This window comes from Perca fluviatilis, chromosome 6 (genome assembly GCF_010015445.1).
Source record: "Perca fluviatilis chromosome 6, GENO_Pfluv_1.0, whole genome shotgun sequence".
In the NCBI taxonomy this organism is placed as follows: domain Eukaryota; kingdom Metazoa; phylum Chordata; class Actinopteri; order Perciformes; family Percidae; genus Perca; species Perca fluviatilis.
In genome coordinates this window covers 27,237,624-27,256,420 of record NC_053117.1, presented here as the reverse complement: position 1 = coordinate 27,256,420, position 18,797 = coordinate 27,237,624, and the positions used below count along the sequence as shown (strand labels likewise).

The 18,797-nt window shown below is 40.7% G+C and overlaps 2 protein-coding genes across 3 annotated transcripts in view; both read left to right on the top strand.

The window, feature by feature from the left end:
* Positions 1–423: 423 nt before the first annotated feature.
* On the top strand, positions 424–9,671 carry si:dkey-193c22.1 (uncharacterized protein LOC567837 homolog). 2 transcript variants are annotated; one of them, XM_039803032.1, is made up of 9 exons: positions 424–505; positions 6,063–6,090; positions 6,186–6,335; positions 6,422–6,542; positions 6,750–6,962; positions 7,177–7,260; positions 7,758–7,899; positions 8,147–8,309; positions 8,866–9,671. In XM_039803032.1, exons 1-9 carry the CDS (start codon positions 460–462, stop codon positions 9,098–9,100), a joined length of 1,182 nt encoding a protein of 393 aa, XP_039658966.1. In that variant the 5' UTR covers positions 424–459; the 3' UTR covers positions 9,101–9,671. The 2 variants fall into 2 exon arrangements, with proteins under 2 accessions (XP_039658966.1, XP_039658967.1); XM_039803033.1 differs by having other exon boundaries at positions 458–616.
* A 1,160-nt stretch (positions 9,672–10,831) lies between these two features.
* cspg4ba (chondroitin sulfate proteoglycan 4ba) overlaps positions 10,832–18,797 on the top strand; it is a 35,374-nt gene continuing 27,408 nt past the window's right edge. Inside the window, 2 exon segments of the mRNA XM_039803031.1 lie at positions 10,832–11,124; positions 15,621–15,784. Coding sequence (XP_039658965.1) covers positions 11,037–11,124; positions 15,621–15,784 — 252 coding nt within the window. The 5' untranslated portion in view covers positions 10,832–11,036.

Below are 18,797 nucleotides of genomic sequence, written 5' to 3'. Positions count from 1 at the left end.
GTCCACGACAACCAGCCTACATCAGCCAACTACAAGTCCATCTGCTGGGGAAGAAAAAATCAGTAAAAGATAGTAAACGGACTTCAAGTTACGAGAAGAAAACGAATATGCAATTATCAACAATAAAACTAGATTTCTGCTATTTACATAAAAGGGGCTCGTTCTTTAGTATCTATTTCCGGGGTATCAGTGCAGAGATGGTGAGTATCAAAAGATAGAAATCCGTGTAATCCGACACATCAAAACTTCATTAACGTGGGCACATCAGCGTGTACCAAAATTAATAAATAAATAGATTACATACATTATCTGTGTATTATAATTTGTATCAGCTATACGGCTACTCACTTGGTTTATAATACTTAATACTTCTGACGAACACCGGAAGCTACCTGGTTTTCCTTACCAAAACGGAAGGTAAGGAGGTTTTTCCTCTCGCAGAGCCGTATTTAACTTTGTATGCGTGAGGCCGACACCGGCCGACACCGGCTTGGAGGACAGTCAGGTAACGTGTGAGGTTATCCACCACATCGTTTCATCCGAGTCAAAGAATTCAATACCAAACCACATCGGGACATGGGCTTCATTATTGAGCGCTACATATGATTATGTTTTGGTATGTTTACGCTGGCTTCCGGTGTAGCTACAAAACATCCAACGTTAACGTTGAGAAAACTTTACTGCTAATAGTTCTTTCGTTTGTACATTAACATTACCGTGTTCAAATTGAAAGAGCTAACGTAAACGTCAACTTAGCTAGCTTTAACGTTACACCGAAAATGTGAAAAGCAGGTGACCACAACATGTAACGTTAATTGCTTTCATTCAAATGTAGCTTATTGCTAGCTAGCTAATACCAATGATCATGCGACGTCAGTAACCCTTATCAAAGGATGATGTTATTTGTGTGTTATTCTTTCACCGAGTAGAAGCATAGCTAGATCATGTCTATGAGTAGAAGCAGCACTGATGGAGCTTTTAACAAGCAGTGGTGTTATTGTGTAAAGGCCCATTAGAGGGCGCACTGGTACATGTAAAGAAAACTGGGTAACGGTACCACTTTATATGTAACCCAATATTAAGGTTGTATACATAATGGCGTTATTAATGATATTTACACCATTTAATAATGTTCTATACATAAGTCATAAACCATTAATTAAAACAACGTTTGGGTAGCCAGGTTGTGAAAAATTTTCTCTGGCTGGTAAGCCATTAATAGTCATTAATTAAGGGTAACAAGTGTCCAATTAGGGCTGGGCAATATATCGATATTATATCGATATCGTGATATGAGACTAGATATCGTCTTAGATTTTGGATATCGTAATATCGTAATATGGCATAAGTGTTGTCTTTTCCTGGTTTTAAAGGCTGCGTTACAGTAAAGTGATGTCATTTTCTGAACTTACCAGACTGTTGTAACTGTTCTATTATTTGCCTTTACCCACTTACTCATTATATCCACATTACTGATGATTATTTATCAAAAATCTCATTGTGTAAATATTTTGTGAAAGCACCCATAGTCAACACTACAATATCGTTGCGGTATCGATATCGAGGTATTTGGTCAACAATATCGTGATATTTGATTTTCTCCATATCGCCCAGCCCTATGTCCAATTAATTGCTACTTATTAGCCATCAGTCAAGCATTTACAGATGTTAATAAGGCAGTGATATTAAGGGTCTCACTTTCTAATAAGCCAACAGCAAAACTCAGCAATTAATTTAGAATCATAAATATGAATAAGTTTGTCATGGTATGAAGCAAGATGCGAGTCGTAATCCTCATAAAGAGAGTTTTATTTAACTACAGCACGGGGTAACGTCAACCATGCGCTTTGCTTACTCCAAGCTAATACTGCAGTCTTCCGGTGGTTAGCATACCCAAACTACGGTAACTCCACATGGACAAAAGACAATCTCACAACATCTCCCCCTTTTGGAAGTTAGCAATAACAAGATCCCGAACATCTGCATTTTGCAACATCAATTAAACCTTAAATTATCTTAAACAATATAACAAAGATAAATGCAACAACTTTGTTATCAAATAACATCTTTTTTTTTCTTTTGTTATTGGGTCTTGGCAAATAATCTCCGAACGGTGCAGGACATCACAGGGGTAGACTGCCCTCAGTCCTGAAAGGGGTTATTCTGCCCTTTTGAACATCTCAGTCTAGTAACCTAAGAGGCACCCTTATCTCACGGCCCCTCTAAGTCCTTTTCACAGGAGTGGATGGTGGAAGGGGAGACCCTGGGGAAGGGCCTGCTGGTAGCTGGCTCACTAGTGATTCTGGCGGCGCAGCCACATCTGTCAGCGGGGAACCGCTGTCCAGCTGAGACGCTGTAGGCTGAGTACATTGCTGTTCCTCAGGAGATTCGGTCTCCGGAACAGTCTGGAGATGACGCCTGTTCCGACGGGTGACGTTCCCATTGTCCATCTCCACAAGGTAGGATCTCGGCTCCTTAGACTTACTGATGACCCTGGCAGGTGTCGTCCAACCCCTCTCCCCATCGAGCTTCACTCTAACAGCCTGACCAGGGTGAAGTTCAGGGAGCGCACGTGCCGAATGCCTGCGGTCATGGTAGAACCTGTATGAACCCTTTGCTGTTGCGTCCTTCGTGTAGACTTGATTCCAGTTGAATGGACGTGGCAGCAATGTCTTTTCTAGGACCGGAACAGTAGTACGGATCTGTCTACCAGTCATGAGCAGTGCTGGACTTTCACCTGTTGCTGCGATTGGTGTAGAGCGATAACCCATAAGGGTTATCGTACTTGGCAGTCTGAACAGCCCTTTCCACAGCTCCATTCGACTGGGGGTAATGTGGGCTGGAGGTAATGTGAGTGAAACCATACCTCTGTTTGAAATCACGGAACTCTGCTGATGTGAACTGTGTCCCGTTGTCGCTGATCAGTTCCAGCGGGATGCCCCATCTCACAAAAATGTGCTTGAGCTTGTCGATAACCTGCTTGCTGGTAATGGCGGGTAGGGAAGCAATCTCAATGTCCCTAGAGAAGTAATCGACAGCGACAAGAAAGGTCTTACCCTCTAGCTCGAACAGGTCAACAGCAATCCTTTGCCATGGGCCAATGGGCAGGGGAGTGGTCACCAGTGGTTCCCGTCTTTGTGTAGGTTTGTGTTCTCTGCAAAAGTCACATGATTTCACTTTGCTTGTGATCTGTGCTCCGATGCTTGGCCACCAAACTGTCAACTTGGCTCGCTCCCGACACTTGGTGAGACCCTGGTGACCTATGTGCAGTTGGTCCAGGACTCCAGCTCTGAGTACTGCTGGAACTACTATGCGGTCGTGGTATAGGACCAGACTGTCCGACTCTGATAAGTGGCTTCTGGCTGCATAGTATCCACGCAGTGGTGAGCCCTCCGCCATTTTGCGAGGCCACCCTTTTCTGATGAATGTGATTACTTTTTGAAGTTCAGCATCACTTTGTGTGACCCTGCGAATTTCCTCAAGCTTAGGTGACTTGATTGGTTTGCTAGCTACCATAGCGTTCACATATGCCTTTACTTGCGTTTCTGTTTCTGGCCCGCAACTGTCTTTCAGTGGATGTCTGGAGAGCGTATCTGCGACTACTAGCTGCTTACCGGGAACATGTTCGGCAGTGACGTTGAAGCGCATGAGGCGCATAAGCAGTCTCTGACATCGTAGTGTCGATACGAGCGGGCGAAACGTTCACAAGCCCAGACCGATGCCAGACACTCTTTTTCAATCTGTGAATATCTCTTCTCCACATCCGTGAGCGTGCGTGAGCAAAAGGCAACAGGCCGCAACTCTCCATCGTGGTCCTGTAACAGGGCAGCACCAAGGCCATAACTGCTGGCATCGGCGCTGACCACTGTTGGTTTGTTGGCGTCGTAATAACAAAGAGCTGGTGCAACCATGAGCATTGCTTTAGCTTTGTTAAATGCTTGCTCCTGAGGCTCACCCCAAACCCACGCAGTCTCTTTCTTGAGCAGGTTACTGAGCGGATGCAACACTGTAGACAGGCCCGGCAGGAATTTTCCAACATAGTTAACCAGTCCGAGCACCTGCCACAGCAGCTCCACGTTGGAGGCACTGAACATCTGAGCGATAGCCTCCACTTTGCTCTCATCACCTTTCACCACAAACCTTCGCTAATTGTCTTCAAAGATCTTTTTCCAAAGTGACTGCTTGGCCTAGTTGTAGCTCTGAATAATCTCATGCCCGTGTAATGAAACTCCGCTTACATCCATCAAATATCGACAAAAATTCCCTTCTAGGCCTTTGAGCAGGTCAGTCATCAGCCGCTGGAAGATCTCAGGCGCTGATGTAATGCCAAATGGCAGACGTTTGAAGCAAAACCGGCCCATTGGGGTAATGAAGGTTGTCAATCTTTGGCAGCTGGGGTCCAATGGAATTTGCCAGAACCCACTAGAGGCATCCAGAGTGGAGAAAACCTTGGCTCCTGCCAGCTTAGGTGTTATATCGTCCAGTGTGGGCAAAATGTAACGTTCGCGCCTCACTCCCTCGTTCAAGCGTCTAAAATCCACACACACTCTGACCTCGTCCTTGTTGTGTTTTGGAGCGGGCACCATTGGGGCACACCAGTCTGTCGGCTCCGTAACTTCCTCAATTATGTCAAGGCTCAGCATACGCTTTAGCTCCTTTTCCACTTTTGGAAGGAGCAGAAACGGAACTCTGTGTGGCGTGTTGACGCTGTATGGGACTGCTTCCTCTCGCAGTTCAGTAGTCCTATTTCCCCAAACACATCGCTTGTTAGATCACTAGTGATAGCATTGACTCTTGCTACCAGCCCCATGCGCTTTGCCACTGCCTTGCCCAACAAGTTACTAACGTACTGTCCTTTTATGACTGTAATCCAGTATTGGTATCTCTGACAGTTCAGTTTGTTCTCACTGTATTTCTGTCCCTGTCCCTGCCGTGGTTTATCATAGCTCCCCCTTGTGCTATTGTACTGTTTCTGTCTCACCTCATTCACTGTAGCTTCCACACGCTCTGCACCTTGTTCTTTCACTTGTTCACTCTGCCGTGCAAGTTGGATGGCTCTCTCCAGAGTCAGGCCCGCCTCTAGCTGGAGTTTTTGCGAATCCTCCTTGTCCGTTATTCCGATGACGATCCGGTCCCGGATCTGCTCGTCCTTCCCCGCACCGAACTCGCAGTGCTGCGCGAGCTCGTACAGGCTCCACACGAAGGCTTCAACTGTCTCGCCGGCCCTTTGGCTCCGCTTATGAAAACGGGCGCGATCGTGGATGACGTTTCTTTTCGGGACAAAGTGTTCATCAAACTTCTGCATCACTAGATCAAAGTCATACTCCGGATGTGGCATGGCCTCTGTTTCCACAGGAAACACAAACGAGCCGTAAATAGGTTCGGCATCTCTCCCCATCGAGTACAAAAGCGAGTTCACCTGCACTTCGCTGCTCTCTCTGTCAAGTTTCGATGCGACTCTAAACCGGGAGAATCTCTGCCGCCATGTAAGCCACTCCGCTGGCTGCGAGAAATCAAACGGCTCGGGAGGTCCAAACTTCGCCATCCTGCTCTTAATGTCGGCGTGAAGTCCTTAATTCTGACACCATGTCATGGTATGAAGCAAGACGCGAGTCGTAATCCTCATAAAGAGAGTTTTATTTAACTACAGCACGAGGTAACGTCAACCATGCGCTTTGCTTACTCCAAGCTAATACTGCAGTCTTCCGGTGGTTAGCATACCCAAACTACGGTAACTCCACATGGACAAAAGACAATCTCACAACAAAGTTAATAAGAAAGTTTTCTTTTTTTTTAATAGCAATCCATCAGGTCGTGTATTGCAAATGTTAATTAGTTATTAGCAAACTAATGCTCTGCAGCATTTTTCTAAAAGTTTAGTGATCAAACGGTCGATTGGAGCTTTTATATGATGAACCACAAAGCTATATGATGATGGATAAAACCTGCCAACCCATTTATTAATACCTCATTAAGTGATCTATAAAACATTAGTACATTATTTATTAAACATTGTTTCTGATAGCAATATAACCAATGACACGTTTCTCTCATCTTTGTAGGTAAGACAGACGGACAGAACAACAACATGTAAGAGCCTCTCAAAGAGTACATTTTGAAGAACATTGAGCGATATTGCTTTTGAAAGAGAAATATATTAATGTATTTTCTTTTTACTTTTGAAGGTCAGGGTTAAAATATCACATGTCACTGCCTGTGTCGGTGGGCGTCCTGTTGGTGGGCCTCCCATACTCCATCTCTCTAGCTACCCAGTGGATTTATGGCTGGCCCAACAAGCCTGGATATAAGAAGTACATAGAAGCCCTGAAACCAAGGTAAATTGTAAAATACTGTAGATCTGTACTATCATTAGGAAAAGTCCGTTTTTAATCCCCTTTTTCATGTTTGGCCTCTCCTTCAGGCGAATATACTGTTTGACCAAAGCTGTGCTGGAAACTCTTAAATATCTGCAATATGGGAGACTTTACTTTCAATGGAAGTCATGGTACAAGAATGACGAAAACCGTAAGCATTACGAAAAGGTGTGTTAACGATAAGTTAGAAAGACAAAGTTAGAAGTATATGTGTCTTTCCATGGCAGGGGCTAGACATTTTAGTAAATATTAAAATGAAATAATCTTAATGTTACATTTGTCTCAGCATTCATCACTTTAACTCGATTGAACATTTGTTATGCAATACCTAAAAATGGTTTCAGAGTTTACAGTTTTGTCTGTCTGGACTCAAAGGGAATTAAATTTGGCCGCCGAAGCAACAAGCTGGACTTGTACCACCCTCCAAACATGGGCATGTCTAAAGATGTGCCTGCACCGCTGGTGGTTTTTGTCTATGGAGGCGCATGGGGCTCCGGAGATCGATCCATTTACTGTCTGCTGGCGAGGCAGATGGCTGAAGAACTGAATGCAACTGTCATTTGTCCTGATTACTTCACCTATCCAAAGGTAAAAGCTTTAGAACAACATGCCGTTGTCTAATTGGATTAACGATTTATTCAACAAATTCAGAGTGTCACTGGAACGTGAACAGTATTTCTCACATTTATGAACTATAAGTAAGAATTATACTGCAGTAAGTAACTCAAATGGCAGATAAGACATGTCATTATAAATGTTACTGTGGTATCTGAACTGACTGCTTGTTTCATCTAATTGCCAGGGGAACGTTTTAGGGATGGTCCAAGATATTGCTGACTGCTTGATTTGGGTCCAAGAGAGTGGTGAGAAGTTCAACTTTGACAAAGTAAGAAATATCTTAGTATTCAAGTCAGATAAGTATAAGATATAATATCAAGGATTTTTTGGAAATTGAGGAAAACTTTCAGATTACAATGGTAAGATTGATCATTTATTTTAAACCCCCAAAAGTTGGAAATCTTAAATATGTTCCAAAAAAATCATTTAAAACCTTCAGGTATCTTAACATTTCCTGAATCCATTCCCATTTACCAAAATCCCTTTTCATGCAGAAAAAAAGTTGTCCAAGCATGTGGGAAATGATTATATTAAAGCAATTTCATGGGTCCTTTAAGCTCACAGACTAAACTCATATCATGAATAAATTCTAAAACATTTCTCTTTCAGTATGAGTAACACTGATCCAAACGGTCTCATCGGTTTCTAATTTATTATCAAGCATATATAATAATGTTTTCTTGGAGAGTACTGATCCACATTGACCCAGTGTTCACTTTAAATAATGTCATTACACATGTTGTCATGTTTTTTTGTCTTTTATAGGACAACATAGTATTAATAGGCCATTCAGCGGGTGCACATTTGTGTGCACTGACCACTCTGTTTCTCATTGACGCAAGAGAGGAGCTTTTCATAGAGGCCAGCAAGCTGAGGGACATTTCACTGGCAATTAGAGGAGTTATTGGTAAGGATTTATGTGCAGTGCATCAGTCACAATTGCAACCATATTTTGTGCTAAAGTAAACTCAACTTTAATAAATGTATGTGTGTCACAAAGATAATTTAGTGGCTTCTGAATTGCTGTTGAAAATGTTTTTTCTGAGGGCAGTGAAGTTTTCACAAAAGGACTTTAAACATCTCCCTCTTTCATATTTTCCAAAAATCAATTGCCAAAATTCTTTTCAGTTAATCGCTCATATTTTTCCGGACAGGTCTAAGTGGCGTGTACAACATCATGGACCATTATGAGCACGAGCAGAAGCGGGCAGTCGAATATGTCTCCACCATGCATAAAGCCATGAATGGAGTGGAGAACTTCCCGTACTACTCACCAACACACTTACTGAAGACGTTGAGCCAGGACAAACTGAACAGGTGAGACAAGAAGACAAACGGTGTTACATCCTGAGAAGCCATCTTTTGTAGGGGGTGACCTTTTTTTGTGCACCATCAACAACTTCCACATGAAATCAGGCATAAGTGCATAACATTCATTCACATATCCATTACTATAGATAGAGCTTAAACTTCAATACAAGCCCTCTATGTTAACTATAATTATATATAATTTTGTATATATATATATATATATGCAGTAATAATTCCAGGGCAATCCTTAGTACATGTATGTCGATTTCTATATAATGAATCCACACAACAAATAATGTGTAGAGCATTCATATTCAGGCATATTTTGAAAACCTGCTGGTGCCTTATCCATTAATAGAGTGAATATATATATATATATAAATATATATAAATATAAATAAATAGTATGAAGTTATTACCCTTTCTCACGTTGTATATGTGCAAAGTATTTTTCTGTGGAGACAAAAAGACCAAAAAAAAAAATCTTCATGAAATCTGTTGCATCTTTTATTCAATACAACATTTTTCATGCACAATATCCTCTTGTTTCCATTTCTTCCAGAGTGCCTCCGTTCGTTTTGCTCCACGGGACCAATGACATTATCGTTCCTTTTGAATCTTCCATAAAGCTCTCTGATCTCCTCACCACGCTGTCCATAAAGGTGTCACTCTACCTGCTGCCCAGAGTTGACCACACTGAGATCGTCACTGACCTCATGGTGTCAGACAGGCGCTTCTACCATTGCATCTACAGCTGCATCAAACATGAGTACAGAAAACTTTTGGGAACCTGCTGACGACCCTTCAGAGTCAGAAAAACATCCATTCATCACTAATATTTTAATGATTGTGCCATACACTTACTTTGTTTACAGTATCTGCTCTAATACCTCACAATGAATTGTATTAAGCCTTGATTTTAACTTGATAGTGATTCCATAATAATGATTTATATTTTCAACAGATTGTAATTGAGTAAATCCAGCAGTTGCATCCGATTGGTTTTTGATATAAACTCTTGTGTGAAGTAGAATCTGAATAACATGATTCTAATATTGTCTTGAAAACTTGTTGTCCAGTTTGCAGTAACGTCAAATACAAGTTAAGAAAAGTGAAATCAATTATGAAGCAATAAGAGTATTATTAAAAAAAAAGTAAAGCACACTTATACATAGTACTGAAATGGGAGAACAGTTACACTATATATCTTTTTTTTTTTTTGGCCAACTATATCCTACTGATGTTGCTTTGATATTTTGATTCATTAACTTGCATGTTTTTATAAAATGAAACATTTTTCTTGATTTATTGTAATATTTTTTCTTGAATAACTATTTATTGATCTCAGACACATTAAACCCAACATGAAGGAACTAACCATTTGTTTGCCTTTTTTCTTTATGGACTACAAATCTCTCAGAACAACACATTCAAATACATGGAGTCTCAACAATGGAGCATTTAATTATACATTTTACAACATATGAAAGATATTTTCTATGGCTGCAGATTGCTGCAGGGACTGGGCATAATTGGAAGTTACATTATTATATACATATATATTTATAGTTTTACTTTTCCTAGGTTGTTGGTGGTGCCCAGATTATTCTGAGCTAATCAACAACTTTTATTTGGGCTATACCTTAACATTTATATACATATGGATTTGTCTCTATTGTTAGTGCCACTCCACCTTTTGGGGACTGTATGAACATTTAAATAAAAAAGAATATATAAAAACAAGACCCTCCCCAGCTTTATTTACATTTTCGTTTGACTTAAAAATATAGCCACTCACACAATTTTAAATTAAAAAGCTACAATTTTGTATTATTACAGTCACCAAATGAGTAAACAACAAGCCATCGGATAACCGTCAAAGGGCTGTTTCATAAAGGTGTCTCTTATTGTGAAAAGACCGTTTGGATGAGGCTAAACTGGACCAGGATCTGTTACTAGAGAAAGTAGAGCTGATCAGGGGCTAAAACGTCAAAACGAGGAGGAAATGCACAAAAGGTGCCATTTTTGGTTCTTCTTTTATCATTTTACAGAACAATATTATTTAGTTATTTATGTTACTCCTTAAAAGCTGTTAAACCATGCAGCTATCCCATTAAAATACCCTTAGTAGGAAAGGTAGGATTGGCTCAAATTAAAAGAAAGAAAAAAAAAGTTTAGAGTCTAAGTTTTTGAGGGTTTTAAAAAACTTTTAAACGGAGGATATAACAAAATAAAACACTTAAATATATTGCATTCAAATGTATCCATGAATTAACCTGACCAAATGTGGAGGAATTTCCACCTTAAATTAAAAACGAAGGTTCTTTTTAGTAGCTAGTAGCCTACATTAAAGTAGGCCTACCTGTAATCTGATCAATAGAGCTGGCCAGCAATTTTCCCTCCTTCTTTTGTTTTGAAAACTGAGATTAACATCCTTTTTTTTTCTTTGAGAAGAACATACACGCACACACACGCACGCACGCACGCACGCACACACACACACACACACACACACACACACACACACACACACGAGGCGGAGTTTAGCGAAGACCTACATCGGTGTCTCAGTTCAGTTCAGGTTCTGCTCTGCTGCGTAGCTTCACGCATACACACACACACACACACACACACACACAACTGTTGTGTTTGACGGTACTTGCCGAAGCGTAAAGAGAAGTAAAATCCTGTCTGTAAATATGTAACATTCGTGTTTCCACCGGGAGAAGAAAGATGGACTCCGTTGTGAAAAACACCCAGAAGGAGTTGTGGCTCCGCGGTCTGCTTTGGTGGTCGCTTCTGGTGGAGCTGGCGTCGGGAGGTAACAACTTTTTGACTCCTTTTCAATGAAAACAAATGAGAGATAAACTAATTTGAAGGTGCTTCAATGCCGATTTGTTAATACTGTAACCATATCATTATATTACTGGGCTTTGACGAGTTTCTTCCAGGTGTTTGTGGTTTACTGAGGGAATAGGAGTTCCCGGCTGAAGGCTAACGTTAACGAGAATTCCAGGCTACCACTTCAGTGGTCATAACAAATGATCTTGTACATTTTTTTGCTGGCTGTGATTTCTTTCATAGTAGGCTACACTACTATATCTGTATTAGGCTTACTGTAGTATCACCTTACAGAGAATTGTTAAATGTTTTCTGTGCGTGATGTTGAGCTGCTGTAGTGGTTCAAAGGTCTTTAAATGTTGACCTCAACAGAATTGAATACATTGTGAATGAGGTCTGGCTGGTGGGTGTTTGTCTGCAACGTTAATCACCAATTCAGAACAGCAACAACAGAAAGTCATGTTTAGCTTTTTAAGCAGCATGATTCTGCATGCTTGTCTCAAATGAATCATCATCAGTGTTTATCTTAGATACATTACTTTGGATAACCTGTGCATGCATGGTGCATGCACACACATGCATTGCTCTTACCTTGTCATATGGAAGCACCAGAAGTGGGACTCTGATGCTCTGAAATAACAATGTGACTGTGACAGTAGCACACTCAAATGAAATCAAGAAATGGACAGTTGTCGCTGCATTGAAAGCTCTAATGAGGTGTGGGGGAGATGTGTTTTTCTAGTGAGTCACAGCTTCAGATGTACATTATTTACATTCATTAGCCTCTCTGGTTGATTTGATCCCATGCATGTGTACTCTAAAGTCAGTGTTGAACCAAGGCTTTGGCCCTGAGGATAATCAGGAATTATTTTACCGTGACTCACTCTCACATTATCCATCAGTGAAAATAACTACAGTATAGACAACTGTTTTACTTCAGTGCATTTCAAAATGTATGTATTCCCTTGGAATAATGAAACAAGCCTTTGCTAAAACATCCACGTTCCAGGCTTTGGCAATGCATCAGCGACAGAGTGGCATGACCATCAACAAAAACCCAAAGAGGCACTTCAGTCAAGTTGCATCCCTGATCTGTTGTATAAATTGAGCATACAGGCAGTGACAAGTACTGGTCTCACCCCTCAAATTAACTGTAAGCGGGTGTTCGCTAAAAGGTCACTGGCTTTGTTGTTGAAAGAGCGGTTTGTGAAATCTCACCCAAAAAAATGTCCCTGACGCACAGAAATTGCCCCTGCAGACATGTAGATTATAGAACAACCTCCAAACACCTCCTGGTTCTTCTTCTATAGGGACACAGTCAGGTGTACACAGCTATGTTTATGTGTGTGTAATGTCTTCTGGTAGTGGACTGTGCTCTTTCATTTACATACCCCCCCAAAATGTCCATGTTTCAGCATGAGAGTTTGTCAAAAATAGCTGAAACAACTAAGATTTTCTTCCATTTTATAGAATAGAATACGTTTTATTGTCATTGGACAGCAGCTGTCCAACGAAATTTTTCCTTAACTCACCTTCAGTAGTACCCTTATTAAGGCAAAAGGCACAGAATAAAAACAATAAATATAGTAAATACAATAATAAAAGAAAAGAAAAAGTCAGATTGCTATTGCACCATTAGTTGTTAGTGTTCAGTTCTTTTATGGCATCTTTTACAGCTTTCCAAGAATACAGTTCCTTATAAGGAGGTGAACTGTGGGAAAGACCTTTTTGTTTTAACTAAACATGACGTTCAATCATACGACTTTAACGTCACTGTGACATCGCCAAAATACAATTGAGCATGCATGTCCATCCTTGTGAATTTAAGGAACAAATATCATTGCATTCCTCTTGGCTAGTTTTTCGAGAATGCTTCCTCCCTGTTATGCACACAGATCCAGTCAGATGAATGAACATGACGTCTAAATAAGAAAAGACAAGGGGTCGGAGTACAGATAAGTGATGCTGTGTGCCTGTGGGCCAATCAATGACTTTATTTTCAGCTGTATTAAACAGTTGCTAAAGGCACATTACACATGACCTGACTGGTCTGTTAATGACAGTTAATTCGATGTAAACAAACAATAGGAATAACTGCAAGAAAAAAAAAAATTTTTTCTGAAGGGGAACATTTTATTTATAAAGAAATAATAGGTACTGTATATCAGCAGGTAGAGGAATCTTTGGTGAAAGTGAGCAACTGGAGGATAGGTTTTTAAATACAGTATATATGTAATAATTGTTCAAGCTTGTGTTTGCACTTTACTTGATTATTCAGCCTGGGCCCAAGAAATACGTCTGTGTGAGTTAGTGCAAAACAGTGCTGTTTTGTGGGTGTGCACAAATAAGCACCGAAGCTGACTACAGTGGGAAATATGAGATGGAGACAACCATGTGAAGTTTTCTGAAAAACAATGTTTAGCTACTTGTTATGGAAGAAAACTGGCTGTAATGTAATTAATTGGTATAAACAAATTGAATGAGTCTTGGTCAAAACACTTGCACATTTTGTTTTACAGCTATGGTTTAGTATTGTGTTTTTTTATTTACGATTAGAGGATTGAGGATTAGAGGAGTGAAAGGATTAGTTGCTTAATTGATTAGTCGATTGAAAGAAAATGTATAATTTTGATAACCAATTCATTTGCGAAATCAGTTGTACGAATATGCTGCGTTTCTTTGTCTTATTTGATAGTAGACCGAATATCTTTGGGTTTTGGGCTTTGATATTTAAAGACCGGGATTTAGGATATTGTGATGGAGAGAAATTGGGATTTTTCATTATTTTCTGCCATTTTATAGACCAAATGATTAATTGTTAGTTGCCGCCCTACAAAATACCACCATTTGTTTAAGATAAACTAGAATGGATACAAAGAACAGTAGGTTCCTCTGAAATATGAACCAAATTTAAACTGTATAAACATATGATAACAAAACATGTATGTAAAATGATGTTGTATATCATTTCAAGATCTTTATGTGCCAAGTTGAGATGTGGCATGACATCATTTCCATCTAGAAGAAGAAAAACTGATACGTTCAGAGGGACATCTCCAAGATACAAAAGCAGAAATTGATTTTGTTATTTGACGTGTTTCTTTTGTGTTTTTGTATATGTTTCCACAGGATGCATGTTATGTTTGATACACTAAGGTTGATTTATATAGCCTAGTTGTTTGTCTCTCTGAAATAAGCTCCTGTTGATTGTTGATTTGGCTGAAGGGCTAATGTCCATGCTTTACTCGTTTAATGGGGTTAATTTACTGCAGTCCATACAGATTGGATTTGTTCAGGCAAACTACCTATTAGTGCATTAACCCTTCTAGGAGTAACAACAACGCATTAACTCACATTAACTTTATCTAGCTTTCCCAGTGAGTCACTCTGGCCCATTAGCAGTACTCCGTTCTCGCCCTGGGACACGAACCACAAATAAATCAAATGTGTAATAAACATGTTTCTTCACAGAGGCAAAGATGTTTGTTAATGTTTGTTTGGCATGAAGGCTTGTCTGCGAAAGCTTTAGAGCTCGTTCGGCCAAAATACAGGGTGATGCGAGAAGGCTGGGATGTGAGGTAGAAGAAACAGCTGGGTCGGTCCGCCACGTTGTTTGTGGAACATGAGGCCATGGACAATTTGAAGATGTCAGAGCCTTTCATGTTCAGGTTGAAGGTTCCCGTCAGGGCAGGGCAGGCCCAAACATGTCTGACTCCCCCGTGCTCACCTCCACATCCTCTGCTTTAGTTTGTATACTGCTGTTGTGGCATTAAAGTCTAATACCTTTTTAAATTCAGTAGTCATTCCTATGATTTTGGACAGTCCGTGAACAACTTTCTTTTAAAACTACGAACGAGCGAAGGCATATACCTGCAATTCTGTCTCAATGCACAGGTTTTGTTTTGTCCTTAAGGTGCTTATTATTCTATATGTACAGCTTTAGTGCTTCATAATTGCTGTACTTGAAGGCATGTATATCACTATGGTTGAGCTGAATAATCAAGTAAAGTACAAATACAACAGGCCCACCAGAAAGGCTAAACTCAGCTGAGGTGTGTGTGTGTGTGTGTGTGTGTGTGTGTGTGTGTGTGTGTGTGTGTGTGTGTGTGTGTGTGTGTGTGTGTGTGTGTGTGTGTGTGTGTGTGTGTGTGTGTGTGTGTGTGTGTGTGCACACATTCTCTGCTCCACTTGTAAAGAACAACCAAGATGATAATTAGCCTGACTTTTATATCTAAATGTCACATGTTGGCTATATTAAGACCACAATGCTTGACTCGACTTGTTCCGTGTTCGCTGTATTTGCTGCTACTGTACACTTTCTGTTGCAGTTCTCCTTCATACTTATACATGTGTTAAGTTTTAATTTAACAGGCTGCAAAAGACACAGTGAACACCACATTTGAACACATACTGTACATACTCTCTTTTCCTCTTTTTTTTTTGGGAATATATCCTTCTTTCTCTCTCTTTCTCCAGCTTCCTTCTATGGCGATGGCTTTGTACAGCTTAAGGCAACGGAGTCTTTGGACCATAACATGCTCCGCATTCGCTTTCGAACCTCCAGCACCAACGGCCTGCTGTTTCTTGCCGCCGGCCAGACTGACTACTTCCTACTAGAGCTCCATGCTGGTCGCCTGCAGGTGGGTACATCCATGGCCCCAGCACTTGAGCATATGTATTGAAGCATACATGAGCACACACATGCACACGCGCATATATGTACAGGCATACAATACACACAGATGTTTGTGCTTGACCGCATGCACGCGTATAAAAATACATGAAACACACACAAACGCACACACACACACACACACACACACACACACAGATCACCGTAAGCTATGGCTCCATCACAGTTGACAGTGTCAGTCTCTCAACACAGTAACACAAGCAGACAAGCCTGTGTGGTGTGAACGTTAACTCCATACCAGTCACAGTGGAAACTAGGAGATTATGAAAGCAGCTAATCTGTGTGTTGATGTATTTGAATAATCGAGTGATCATTGTGTGATCATACTGTATGTTGTACAGTAGTAGTGTAACACACGTCTGCCCCTGCACTTACTTTCTGGTACTATAATCACTCCATAATATAATATAGGGCTGCAACTAATGACTATTTTTTTTATATTGAATAATTGTTTTTATTAATTAATTATTCCATGAAATGTCATTTTTCTTTTTTCTTTGAAGGTCCATCACAACTTCCCAGAGCCCAAAGTGATATCTTCAAATGTCTTGTTTTTCAATCAATTTAGAATGGTATAAATCAGAGCAAAGCAGCAATACTTATATTTGAAAAGCTGGAACCAGCAAATGTTAGACATTCCTGCTTAAGAAATTACTAAAATTATTGATTTTCTGTTGAACAACTAAGTGATTAATTGACAAATGATTTCGGTTTTAATTCAATGTATGGTGCTCTTCATATAATGGTATATTATAGAGATGCACCAATAGACCGGCCAACATTCGGTTCATTCAACACCGGTTCTAACATTGCACTTTAGATGTGTGTGAATTTCCCACACCAGGAGTAATTTATATAGTTCTATTTTATAGTGATCCATTATCTGTTCAAAAAATTTTCTATGTTCTGTGCAAAATGTTCTATTAAAGAAAAGATAGAAAATAAATTTTTAAAAAATGAAATTGGAATCGGCTAAAATCGGTATCGGCTGGCCTAACTCAAAGAAAATTGGAATCGGCCTTTTGTTATTAACACTGTCACTTACTGTCCTGATGTGCAGCCATAAATGTGTCTGCTCAGTGACTAGAGTGCCTTTCGCTCAATTCAAGACTTAGTTAGTTGAAAAGCATTATGTAATTAAAGCTGCGAGCAGCGATGGACGGGCCCTCGTGCCTCGGCGCGCGTCGGGGTTACCGGTGGACTTCGCTCCTTCCGACCGTACATTTGCGCGGCACTCAGACGGCACAAATCGTCACCAATGAAAAGGGAACTCCCCGCCGAGTTCAACGATACCTCACACAAGACTATACGTCATACGGTTCATTAGCTGTGAAAAGGGGCGTGGCTAATGCATAGAGGGCGGGTCAAACCATAACCAATGAAGAATGCATAGGGGGCCGGTCAAACCATCACCAATGAAGAAGGAAGTCTCTGCTGAGTTCAATGATACCTCACACAAGACTCTACCTTAGATGGGTCAGCATTTATTAAAGGGGGCATGGCTTCAACATAGGGGGCGGGCCAAACCATCACCATTGAAGAAGGAAGTCTCTGCTGAGTTCATTGATACCTCACACAAGGGTCTATCTTAAATGGTTCCAATTTTAAGAAAGGGTGCGGGGCTTAAGCATAGGGGGCGGGTCAAACCATCACCAATGAAGAAAGAAGTCTATGCTGAGTTCAATGATACCTCACACAAGGGTATACCTTAAAAAGTTCAAATTTTATGAAAGGGGGCGAGGGCTTAAGCATAGGGGGCGGGTCAAACCATGACCAATTAAAAACTAAGTCTCTGCTGAGTTCAATGACACCTCACACAAGACTCTACCTTAAACGGTTCAAATGTTATGAAAGGGGGCCTGAGTGGCCTGATTAAGTGGGCGTGGTCATATTATAGGGGGCAGCTCAGTATCACATGTAGACCACACATTCTGAGTTTCATGTAAATCGGATGATGTTTGTCATATAAGGCGCATTTCCTGTGGCCAGGGGGGGGGTGCTTTGACCAAAAGTCAATTTTGGCCTGTAGGTGTCCTCAGGCCTGGACCCTTGTCCATCGTGAGAAATTTCGGGCAGATACGACAACGAACACTGAAGTTACAACAACTTCTTTGTTCATCGCTAAACACTCAAAATGGCCGCCACGCGCCCACCGATCTGGCGAAAGTTTTTCTTTTAATAACTTTTCATCGTTAAGGTGTTGGGATGGTACAGACCAAGTTTGAAGTCCATCGGATGAAATCTCTAGGAGGAGTTAGTTAAGGTATAGCACCTTGACTTTTAGGCCTACTTCCTGTTGCCACTAGGGGGCGCTATGACTTTAAGTAAATATCGGCCTTTATTTGTCCTCAGGGTTGGACTCTTATGAATCCTGAAAAGTTTCTAGGTAATCGGACAATGTACACTCGAGTTACACCCACTTCCTGTTTCGGAGGCGAAACGCACAAAATGTCCGCCCCGCCATGGCCATGCCCTATGACGAAAAGTTTTTCTTTTAACAACTTTTCATCTTTAACTTCTTAAGATGGCACAGACCGAGTTTGAAGTTGATCGGATGAAATCTCTAGGAGGAGTTCGTTAAAGTATGACATGTGGAAATGGCCAAAATCGCACTAATTTCGAACTTTGAAATCAAAGTGGCGGACTTCCTGTTGGGTTTAGGGTATGGCTCTAATGACGTTTTTTGTACATCTTGACATGCTACATATGTGTACCAAGTTTCGTGAGTCTACGTTAAACGCACTGCAGGGGCTCAATTGTTTTAACTTTCTAGGGGGCGCTAGCGAGCCATTTTTGTGCGCCTATTCCCAAAACCCTTAAAATACGTACATTTTCACCAGACTTGATGCGACCGCCAAATTTGGTGAGTTTTTGAATATGTTAAGCCCCTCAAAAAGGCAATTCATTTGCCGAAATAATAATTACTTCAGTTTCAATAGGGCCTTCGCTGCTGTCGGCGC

What these genes read in the sequence shown, in the direction of transcription:
- si:dkey-193c22.1 (XM_039803032.1), top strand. Translation starts at nt 460, where the DNA reads ATGCGTGAGGCCGACACCGGCCGACACCGGCTTGGAGGACAGTCAG. An exon ending in GACGGACAGAACAACAACAT is followed by an intron (nt 6,091 to 6,185) that starts GTAAGAGCCTCT and finishes TTACTTTTGAAG; the next exon opens with GTCAGGGTTAAAATATCACA. An exon ending in AGAAGTTCAACTTTGACAAA is followed by an intron (nt 7,261 to 7,757) that starts GTAAGAAATATC and finishes TGTCTTTTATAG; the next exon opens with GACAACATAGTATTAATAGG.